The sequence below is a fragment of the Thunnus maccoyii genome, chromosome 15, assembly GCF_910596095.1.
Source record: "Thunnus maccoyii chromosome 15, fThuMac1.1, whole genome shotgun sequence".
NCBI classification, from domain to species: domain Eukaryota; kingdom Metazoa; phylum Chordata; class Actinopteri; order Scombriformes; family Scombridae; genus Thunnus; species Thunnus maccoyii.
The window spans coordinates 6,259,983-6,271,646 of NC_056547.1; the positions used below are offsets into that span (position 1 = coordinate 6,259,983).

Genomic DNA, 11,664 nt, shown 5'->3' on the forward strand with positions numbered 1-11,664 from the left:
ATACCAACATAAGAGCAACATAACTCTGAAATGTCTCAGCTGTGAGGTCACCACATAGAAACAGCTGCCAGAGCATTTACACACCTCAAACATAACAAAGGGTTTCCTGATATAAAGTTTTCAACAGTTAAAGCAAGATTCTTACAAACAGCCTGTTTCCATGAAAGATCAGACCAATACAGTTAAAGTGAAAATTAAATTTAAACTTTAACTTTTCAACCATGTTACTGAAGGTTTAAACACTTGCAAATTATTATCAAATAAATGCAAAACATGTCTTTAATTGAAACTTAGCAACAGATAAACAGCAAATTACTTTTGGAAACGATCACCTGCATAGACCTCTGTACTGTAAGTGATGGTCATGATGTTTAGATGTCAGAAAGGAGGTTGGTAGTAAAATTCTTAACAGATAAATTTACACTGTTTTATTTCCTTAATGTCAGTGTTGTGTTGATGACAGCAGAAACTGTCATTCAGAAACCTTTAACACAATTGTTGCATCTATAGGAGGAAACAAACATCTCACTCAGTCTTCTTCACCACTTCCTTTTGAAGTCCCCACAGTCAGGTTAATGATATAAAGTGTATATAAACCCTTAAAATCAGCACCTATTTGATGTCAAATGGAGATGGGAAATCATTTATATTACAGAATGTGATACACATAAAATTTGCAAATAGATTTAGGTAAAATATTACTTTTAGGGGAAAAAAATCAGTTAAGTAAATTGGAACACTAAAGACATTCACCTCAAAAATATCAAAATTACTCAATATGAGATGGAGAACATGCCTCAACCAGACAACCTACACCAAACACACACTAACTGAAGGCTAAACATCAGAGAACTACAAACTCAAAACAGAGATACACAACAAATGACCTTCATACAAACGAGTCAGAAAGTCTTTTTTTGTTGGGTTTTTTGTGACCTTGAAATAGTTGCTTTTTTGGTAGTGATATTTATCTTAGTGCAGTACAGCAAACACTGTATAAACCCTCTAGAACAATATGATTACAGTTTGTCTAAAAGGTTTAAAAAGAGTGTCAGTTTTGAACATCTCCACTTGGAGGATTGACCTGCTATTGGGCCCTGAGGCAAAGGTTTGTTGTTGGGCCCCTGTTGTCCCCCACTATACATGGCATAACTCTACAGCTGAAATGATTAGATGATTACTGATTAGCTGATGGCCATAACATTAATTGGCAGCAATTTTGATGATTGATTAAACATTTAAGTGATTTTTTTAACTAAAAAACTATTAATTCTCTTGTACCAGCCTCTGAAATGTGAATATTTGCAATTCCACCGTTTCCAGTGACAGTAAACTCAACATCTTTAGGTCTTTGACTGTTGGTCAGACAAAACAATTAATCTGAATATGTAATATGATCTGCATTTTTATAAACTATTTTCATTTTACACACTGGAGAATGAATCAATGTTACGATGTCACAGTTTCACTTGGCGATGTACACATGACAGTTAATATAACACAAGCAGGGATCTATTCAGGAGAGATCAAAGCGAGTAAGTGCCATAAAGCCAAGTCCAGGTCTAATTGCAGTTCATCACTCACCGCTGTACTACTTACTAGTAGTAGTACTCCTCTTATATGCAAAGGTCATGTTTTGATCCACACCAGGATAATTCAAACCGAGATATGTGCAGTAGCCTATAGTATATGCCTGTTTAGCGATACACAGGTGGGCCCTCTCAGGTCGTACTAATCAAAGTAAAATAACTGATGTCCCAAGTCAGGCTATTCAGAACAGTTATCCATTATAAATCCAGACAGTTGTAAAAATCGCCCCACTGTGCTTATTAAATCACCGAATGCACACTATTGTGAATCAGTGAACTTGTAGATCATTTTGTTTTGTACTTTCAGCTGTCAAATATGTATAATTATTACATTTGCTTCAAGGGTAAAATGTGTGTCTGTATAGATTAGTGATAGTCAGTGGGCTGGACATCTTCACGCATCAGTTGCAATATCATACTGGTCTACTTTGGTCCCACCTTCCCACACAACACAGGAAGACGCACAACAAAATGAAAACGGCGACTGGTTTGTCTACTGCAGCGGTCACTAGACTCCCCAAAAAGTCATGCCATGAAGACGATGGAGCTTGTTTTTCTGCTCATCTTCTTTCCTGTCACACTTTCAGGTGAGATTAACTTTAAAAACGCATTTTTTTAACATTTAGTTGTCGAAAATTACTCGTTTGTTTTTTAGTGAGAGGCCTAACGTGATACAATTTACTTTCATTTTCAAATTTACGCAGTTTAGATCAAGCTTTACCCGTACCATTTTTGATAAGTTGTTCATTATGAAGGGTTTTATCAATGGCTTTAGCGATGGTAAATAAATTATTTACAAATCCTTTATAGACAGGCGCGTAATCACCGCGGGGGTATAACAAGACGCATACCTGCCATGGGTCTATTACAGGCAGTGAAGTTAGATTTTACAGCGAGCCGAGCGGTTTCCGATGTTTCAGGCTTTTCTATATAGTACAGAGATTGGTCCATAACTAAAATTACAGGAAGCGCCAAAATTTAGCTAGCAGAAGTGCACACACACAGGGGTGGAGCAGCAATTTTAAAAGTGTGGGGGTTCTAGAGGTGGGACATGAGCACAGAAACCCCCCACCTTCAAGCAGTGTTCCAGTCTCAACATGCCAAATCAAAATGAATGCCATGTATTTAAACATTTTTTTCTACTACTGTAGTTGTAACCACTGCTTCAGCTTACCATTAAATAATTACTGAGACCATATGAGTGTAACAACTGAGCAGAATTTATTTAGGGTCTCATAGCAGTTTACTACTTACATCCAGTTATTTGTATGAATTGCTGTACTGGAGCATAGCTATCCTTATTATACTTAAGATAATCACAGAGTATCTTTATCCTACTTCCTCACATACCTTATAGACATGAAATTAAAGGAAACTTACACTTCCATTAAAATGAAATGGATGGTTATTGATACATAACAAATTGAACCCTGGTAACAAATCAGTATCAGTTAAGAGTCATTTCTGAGTCCATGGACTAGTACAACCTAAACTGTCTTCAATTTTCTTTAAAAAAAAGTGTCTCTTTTAGTAGGAATCCAAAGGGGACCTTTAATTGTCTTTAATTGGGAAATTAAATATCTAAAGTTGTCCAGGAGGTTTTGTATCAGCAGGTGCAAATTCCTCTCCAACAGCCACAGGGAAGAAGTGGTCCCTCTTCATCTGAAGTCTTCCTCAAAGCTAACAGGAGAAAATCACATAAGCAGGTGATTTGAGGCTAGTGAGTGCAGAGAGTGAGCAACTAGCTCTCACAGGCCACAGCTACAACTATCTGAACCCTTTTTAAGCTCAATAATAAATAGTAATATTACTGTGGTCTAGCTTTAATACACAATACAAACTATAGCTCATTCTAATTTATATTAAATGCAAAACACACATTACTCCCTAACATAAGGAGTCAAACTATGACGTCTAAAGCAACATATTCCTTTGACATTTAGCTTAAAACAGCATGAACTATGTGAGTTTACATTCTGGACACAGAGGTAACTTGTACATATTCTTGCCTAAGTCCGTCCATCATTGTGGCTAATTAGCGATTATCTTAACTCACGATTAGCGTTTAGCATGCTAATAAACATTAATTTGGTCGATAAGATTTTACCATAAGGCAGGCAACACATTGCTATAAGACGGACAGATGTTACACATCTTAAACATGAATGCTCAACTTTGTCTATGACTGTTTAAAAACGACAATAGAAGTGACTTTGAAAACCAAATTTGCCACCTGGCTTACATTTAGGATAGTTTATTTCATTTATGTTCAGTGATGTTAGTTGAGTTGACACGTCACATAACAAGACAAAGTTACAAAAGAAAATTCTACATTACTAACTAGTTAAATATCTGTTTCATACCTCTGATCTATTATTCTCTAATCTGTTATCACAGCCAGCGGTGAGTAACAGAAGCTTCGTTGCTGAATGCACAAACGTAACTTTACTATACTTCAACTGTTTACTCTTCCCTGGTCTGGTGGATTGGTCAAACGGCTGTGATTGGCTGGATGACTGTTCAATTAATCTAACTTGACCAATAGGTTCTTCATGTATGGGAAACTCAGTTTCGTTTCATCAATAACTACCAATTATGTTTGCTGTGAAAGTGCGGGTGTCACAACACTCGTAACACTCACGGCTGCGACGCCCCTGCGCACACATAGTTCTGTTGAACACAAATCAATTTTCATGTACGGTATCAGTCCGGAGTTAGGACACACCGTCCCATTCTGACTAGTACTGTAATTTGCTTCTTTTATTTCTCTGTAGTATCTATTACATAAACTGTTGAGATGTATTAATGAGATTAATTCATGTCTGAAACGTGTTGGATTAATCTGTGAATTTTACCTGTAATGTCGTTCAGGTGTCACTGACACTGAATATATTTTGCTGAAATAACAGTTTCTGTACAGTTCTTGTGTTCTGTATGTTGTTAACATCTGGCTGTGTGTCAGATTATTTCTTTTGACTTTATTAAATAGTGTCATTATCGAAATGACCTAAATATAAAATATACAACTCTAACAGGTTGTTTTAAATGTGTACTCATACTGTAACCTCAGATTACAAATAATATAATACAGTATAATGTATTATAATCTAGGCCTAATATGATATAATGGCCAATGGAAGGTCAATATTCACTCTCCTTTGAGCTTTTGTTTAGTCTCAATCATTCCAAGTATAATATCTGGCTCTTAGGTTGGTAGATGTTCTACTTTCATCACCAGCTCATCACTAACTTTGTGTGTCTGAGGTTTCATGCTGGGCAAAATATTTAATGTAATTAAATGTTATTATCACAAGTATAAATAAATGCATGATTACAAAAAAATGAACTTAAAAACCCTTAAAACTTCTTTCTCTTACAGTGAAACACTCGCTGAAGTTTTTTGCCACATCGTCCTCTGGAGTCAAAAACTTCCCAGATTTTGTGGTTGTTGCGTTGGTTGATGAAGTTCCAACAGGTTACTGTGACAGCATCATTAACACAGTGGAAGGCAGACAGGACTGGTCACAAAAAATGTTTGAAGATGATCCACAGCACTTGGAGTGGTGCACGGAGCAGTGTTTATTAGACCAATATGACTACAAAGATCACATTGACATTTTGAAGCAGCAACTGAACCAAACTGAAGGTAAGTAAAAATACTGTGAAAATGTAAAATTGTGTTTTTTGTCAAATAGCAAACAGATATAGTTCCATTATAAACACACATGTTTACATGTCCAAACACATACGCAGTTTACTAAATGTGCATATATTCTTCACTCATATCTCTCCCTCTATTACCGGCCATGTAATGTGAGGGACTCTTTCAAAATGGGTCGTCAATATTAATATTATATATAGTTTCCCTGGTAGCTATGTGCTGAATTCACTGAAAAACTGAGCAAAAGGGTTTTAAATTTGATTCTTGGTGTGTGTGTGTGTGTCTCTGTGTGTGTATGTCTGTGTGTGTGCGTGCGTGTGCATGTGTGAGTGTGTGTGTGTGTGTGCGTGCGTGCGTGTGCGTGTGTGTGTGTGTGTGTGCGTGCGTGTGCATGTGTGTGTGTGTGCGTGTGTGTGTGTGTGTGTGTGTGTGTGTGTGTGTGCGTGTGTATGCATGTGTGTATGTGTGTGTGTGTGTGTGTGTGTGCGTGTGCATGTGTGTGCGTGTGTGTGCGTGCGTGCGTGTGCATGTGTGTGCGTGTGTGTGCGTGTGTGTGTGTGTGTGTGTGTGTGTGTGTGTGTGTGTGTGCGTGTGTGTGCGTGTGTCTGTGTGTGTGTGTGTGTGTATATGTGTGTGTGTGTGTGTGTGTATGTGTATGTGTCTGTGTGTGTGTGTGTGTGTTGCCCTTCTTGTCATGTTTGGTTTGATCTGGATGCTTCAAAACTGCAGGTCAAGTACATTTTCGTTGGAAAGTTTGACCCCTTGATGTTAGTTTGTGTATTTCTGTGTGTTGGTCTTGCAATGAAGAGGTGACTCTTCCACATGTTCCTTGAAATTTTCTAAAATGCAGCCTCACATAGGCTCCAGCCACCTGTAACCCTCTGTGGGATCTCACTCTGCACTCTGTCTCTCTCTCAGGTGTCTACATCTTCCAGAGGATGCATGGCTGTGAATGGGATGATGAGACTAGAGAGGTTAATGGTTTTGGTCAGTTTGGTTATGATGGAGAAGACTTCATAGCATTTGACCTGAAGACACTGACATGGATCGCTCTAAAACCACAAGCTGTCATCACCAAACACAAGTGGGACAGAGATAGAGCTCTCAATGAAAGGTGGAACTACTTACTCACCCAGCATAGCCCTGAGTTTTTGAAGAAATATTTGGACTATGGGAAGAGCTCTCTGCTGAGAACAGGTAGAATCACATGACCTGATGTAGTTTCATGGACACAACAATATTTAAATGCATCTTCTGTTTCTAACCTCCCTCCCACACCCCTCACCATTTATCTCTCCAGAGCTTCCCTCAGTGTTTCTCCTCCAGAAGACTCCCTCTTCTCCAGTCAGCTGCCACGCTACAGGTTTCTACCCTCACAGAGCCATGATGTTCTGGAGGAAAGATGGAGAGGAGCTTCATAAGGACGTGGAACATGGAGAGATCCTCCCCAACCATGATGGATCCTTCCAGATGAGTGTTGACCTGGACCTTTCATCAGTCACACCTGAAGACTGGAGGAGGTACGAATGTGTGTTTCATCTCTCTGGTGTGAAGGACGACATCATCACCAAACTGAACAAAGCAGTGATCAGAACCAATTGGGGTAAGACTGGAATACTGACTTTACAATGTTTATTTAATGTATACATGTAATTTGCCATGAACATTTAGAAGATGTTAAACATGAGCTCTGATTTTACAATTTGAATGAGTTTGAAACAATCTTGACTTTCTGGAGCTGAAGGTTAGTTAAGTCCAGGGTTAACAAAAAAAACTGCTGTTCTGCTCATTCAAATAAATATTGTTTCTTACTTGTTACATTATGCACATGACCTACTAAAAAGTACTTTAGTGAATGCAACAAAAAACAGTTCAAATCTAGTGGTGTGCCAGCAAATGATTAGGAGCACAGGTCTGTCACAAATCTAACCAAATTAAACATAAAACATAATTTCAGAAAAAAGAAACACAACATGCAAAATGCTAGACCACATTTTTACTTTACTTGTATTTTATTTATTGCACTGTCATGGGATTACTCACAAGACAATCTACTGTTTGTATGTGAAAATTAGATTTATTAAACAGTAAGAACAAACTAGAACTGTTGCTGATCTGAGGAAACATGTGACCATGCAGGAGAGAGCAAGAGCTTTCAGGGAGGACAGGGTGATCAACTCAAAGATGACAGGATGAAAAACATAAAGAACAAAGCTTTAGTATTACAAAAACAAAGACACAAAAGTTGTAATACAACAAAGACGGGGAACAGGTACAACATAGACACAGGATGGACACACAGAGGTCTGAAGCTCTAAGGTGGTTTTCACCTGCAGATGATCATTGTATGAATTATTATGATGCCAAATTAAACCATCACATCAACATGTCCAGTAACATTAATTTCACCTAGAAAGAGACATCATCTGCTTTTGACAGTATAATTGAGCTGCTGTACTCATATTAACAACTCTGCACATCCTGGACAATAATAAGTTTCCTCAGCAGAAAACTCTCACAGGATTCCCAAACTGTCTGTGTGTCACGACGGGGAAAGTCCTGTGTTTTAAGGGGATGAAAGCAACAAATGTGGCTGTAAATAATGATGTATGATTATCATACATTATTATAGGTGAAAATACCAAAAATGCATTGGCATGCACTTGATGCACTGTGAATGTTTTGTTCTGGTTTCAGTTTCTCCCTCAGAGTTCCCTGCTGGTCCTGTTATTGGAGGTGTTGTAGGACTGCTGCTGCTCCTGGCAGTCTGCATCACTGGAGTCTTCATCTGGAGAAGGAGAGATAATGGTGAGAGACAAACATACTTTTACTCATCATCAAGCCATTTTAACAACAAATAACAGTGTAACCTGGCTGATGTTCAGTAACTTAAAAAGCAGAAATGAGTGAAATTAATACAGTGTTTCTATAAAACATTTATTAGTGTTTTCTTTGTTTGCTTTCATAAATTCTGACATTTTAAATTTTTAAATATTGTAATCTCTCATCTGTATTTCAGGATTCAGACCTGCAAACTGTGAGTATTATGTCAGTTTATCTCTCTCTCTCTTTACAAATAAATGCAGTTAAAAGTTTGAATTGAATTACTGACACCTTGTTTTTCTTTTATAGCTTCAGACCCATCATCCTTTGAAATTTCTGAGGTCAGAGATGCAGCTCTCAACTGATCACAGTATTTCATCATGTCATCAACACTGTGCAGATACTGTATGAAGAATCTCTCTGTTGCTCCTCCTGAAACTAGCTACAGTATACTGATATAATACTCTCATAAATATACTGAAAGTCTGTCTTTGTTAAAAAACTGTTTTTTCTGATTTGACAGAATTTCCTAGTCAAGTGATCCAGTATCATTGCAGGAAACAGCTGACACTGAGGTTTTAATGTAATACTAATTAATTTTTTTTATATTTTGGACTAAAATCAAACATACATATAATATGACCACTAATAAGTCCAGGTTCCTTTCTATTCGTAACTCTGTGAATTCATAGATCAGATTTATGAGTTTCAGGTCGTCAGTGGATGCAGTGAAGAATGATGTCTGTGAAGATTATCTGAGAGCTGATAGAAGCATTAATGTTGATGTGAATCCTCCACTGCAGGAGTAACAACATCTGGAGAGGACTGATGCTGCTGTCCAGCTGTTTCCTCAAACCTTTGGTGGAGATGAATCACTGCAGCAGCTACCAGACACCAAAGAGCCACAACGTTACTCCAGTGGGGCATCTTTTGTCTTCAGATATCAAATTCATATCAGTTAGTCATGTGATGTACTGTCTTTGATGATGATAAGCATTAAGTCAACTTATGGGAGACATGATGATACTCAGCACTTTAACCTCTGCTTCTAACGCGAGTCAAACCTAAAACTTTAAATGTTCAACTACTCATGCTTTCACTAACAATTAGTTTGACAGTTTCATTTCAGAAACACTAATGAAGATTCTGCACTAGGCCACGATTGAAAAAACTTAGTTTTTGTTCTTCTGTTTGTTTCATTGTGGGGGCGGCTAGGAGGTCCACTAATTGGAAAAATCAGCGGCTCATCTCCCGGCTCCTCCAGTCTGCATGTCGATGTGTCCTTGGGCAAGATACTTAACATCAAATTGCTCCTAACACTTCTTAGAGCTTATATTTGTATCTTATACATTTGTCATCTTCACATGTCCTGTATTTGTCGTGTGGCTGATAAATGTTGATATTATTGTAAGGTTTTTGTTAATGCTCAGATTATTGGTGTTGGAGGATTAATTAAGGTTCCTCTGACACCTAATTAATCTGACAGATGTACTTTATTGCAAATATGGCTAAATTGATTATACATATACACAAACACGCACACATACACATACCACATATTTTCGTTTGTTGATGAAGAAGTATACTGATCATTGTGACTCAGAGTGTGTCTTTCCCTAATGTCTCAGCTGTGAGGTCACCACAGAGAAACAGCTGCCAGAGCGTTTCCTTACCAACATAACAAAGAGTTTTCAACAGTTAAATCAAGATAATTACAAACAGCCTGTTTCCATGGAAGATCAGAACAATACAGTTAAAGTTAAAATTAAACTGTAGGACTAAATAACTTTCCCACTGTTTTATATTTTCAACAGATCTACAGTAGGAGACAGTTAAAATTTCTGGACAGGCTAATAGATCAATATTGTCTTATTTCACTAATATCAGTGTTGTGTCGATGTCAGCAGAAACTGTCATTCATGTCATTCAGAAACTTTTAATGCAGTTGTTGCATCTGTCAGTGAAAACAAACATCTCAGACAGTCTTGGACTTCACCACTTCCTCTTGAAGTCCCCACAGTCAGGTTAATGATATAAAGTTTAACTCAGCTCAGATGTCAATTGGAGATGAGAAATCATTCATATTACAAAATGTGAAACGCACATAAAATGTGCAAATGGATTTACGTAACATATTACCTAAATAAGTTTGGTAAATTGGATCAATAGAGACATTCATCACAAAAACATCAAAACTACCTAGTGTGAGATGGAGAACATGTCTGGACCAGACAACCTACACCAAACACAGACTAACTGAAGGCTTTTCAGTATAAAAACAGAGGCGTCAAGACAAAAACTTACTGACAGAGACAGACAGACATATGATTACATAACTGCAGAAAACTACAACCCCATGATTGTGACACATAAAACATAACTACATAAAAATGATCTTCATAAAAACATGTTTTTTGTGTGTGTTGGTGTTAGTTGTTAGTGATACACCAGTGTGATACACTGGATCAATATCTGCGCTGATATTGATCTTATTCAATGCAATGCAACACAATTTTATAAACCTTCTGGAACAATATAATTAAGATTTGTCTGAAAAGTGTAAAGAGTGTCAGTTTTGGACATCTCAACATGTAGTGAAGTTATGTGTAGCTACAGCCTCATGTTATCATACAGATGAATAGAAGAATGAACCTACTCAGTGAGGTTTCCAGATGTTTAACTGAAATACAGATAGAAGTACTGGTAGTGGATCAGCACTCTGTATCAGCCAATATCCTGAGTTTAGGTATCAGAAATGGCATCAGGAGATTAAAAGTAGGATTACTCCATCAATAGTTATATAAATCACTTGCACCCAAGATCAACACACAAAGAGACAGAACCTGTACAGAGTACCTGGAGGAATGAAAAAAAAAGATTGCTCTGATAAATAGATTTAATTTATACTAAACTTGAATATGTCTCTGTATGTCTCTGTCCTCTGTTTACAAAATGTTACCAAATCATGAATATTTAAACTATTTTGTTGGTAATGTGATGGCTCCTCTGCTTTGCTTGCTGCTGCTGTGCTCTGTTTGCAGGGGCGGAAACCTGAGGGCAGGCTGATTAACATGATGGGACACACCTGGGCCAGATGTGCCTCATGTATAAGCTGGAGAAGCTGCCAGTTGAGTCTCTCTCTTCACTCCTGCATAGTTGTTTTTCCTTTGTTCCACCCTACAACACCCGTACAGCATACACTCACCCATCCACTCCCTACATCACTGATCTTACAGATTCACCCCACCAATGTGTTACTTTGGTTTGTTTTGATTACTTTGTTTTAAATAAAATTACCTTTTAAAATATGGAATACCTGTTTGTCTTCCCTTTTTGCCACAGTCCAGAGCTGTGACTTATCTTTGTGTATTTTAAGTGTGTGTACAGATAGTTTGGTTTTTTATTTGTTGAGGCTTCATGATGAATACCTGAGGTGCAACTCATAAAAAAGGAAAGATTAAAAATAAATACAAAATTTGTATATTTTGAATGTGCAGATAATTTTGTGTGTATGTGATGAACATGCAACGTTTTCTCTCTTTTATTCTCAGCACATCCATACAACATTTCAACAAAACGTATCATATCAAA

General features: G+C 37.4%; 1 protein-coding gene and 1 long non-coding RNA gene across 2 annotated transcripts in view; one reads left to right on the forward strand and one right to left on the reverse strand.

Annotated features, from left to right (window-relative positions):
- Nucleotides 1-1,925: 1,925 nt before the first annotated feature.
- The window catches only part of LOC121913481 (major histocompatibility complex class I-related gene protein-like), a 15,635-nt gene continuing 5,896 nt past the window's right edge, over nucleotides 1,926-11,664 (forward strand). The window contains exons 1-2 of the mRNA XM_042436134.1: nucleotides 1,926-2,176; nucleotides 4,969-5,235. Of these exons, the coding sequence (XP_042292068.1) occupies nucleotides 2,122-2,176; nucleotides 4,969-5,235 (322 nt within the window). The 5' untranslated portion in view covers nucleotides 1,926-2,121. The remainder of the gene's footprint in view (nucleotides 2,177-4,968; nucleotides 5,236-11,664) is intronic.
- Nucleotides 2,788-4,164, reverse strand: LOC121913656. Its single transcript, XR_006100342.1, has 2 exons — nucleotides 3,953-4,164; nucleotides 2,788-3,269 (listed from the first exon to the last, which is right to left on the reverse strand). It is a non-coding gene; the product is annotated as an uncharacterized LOC121913656 (long non-coding RNA).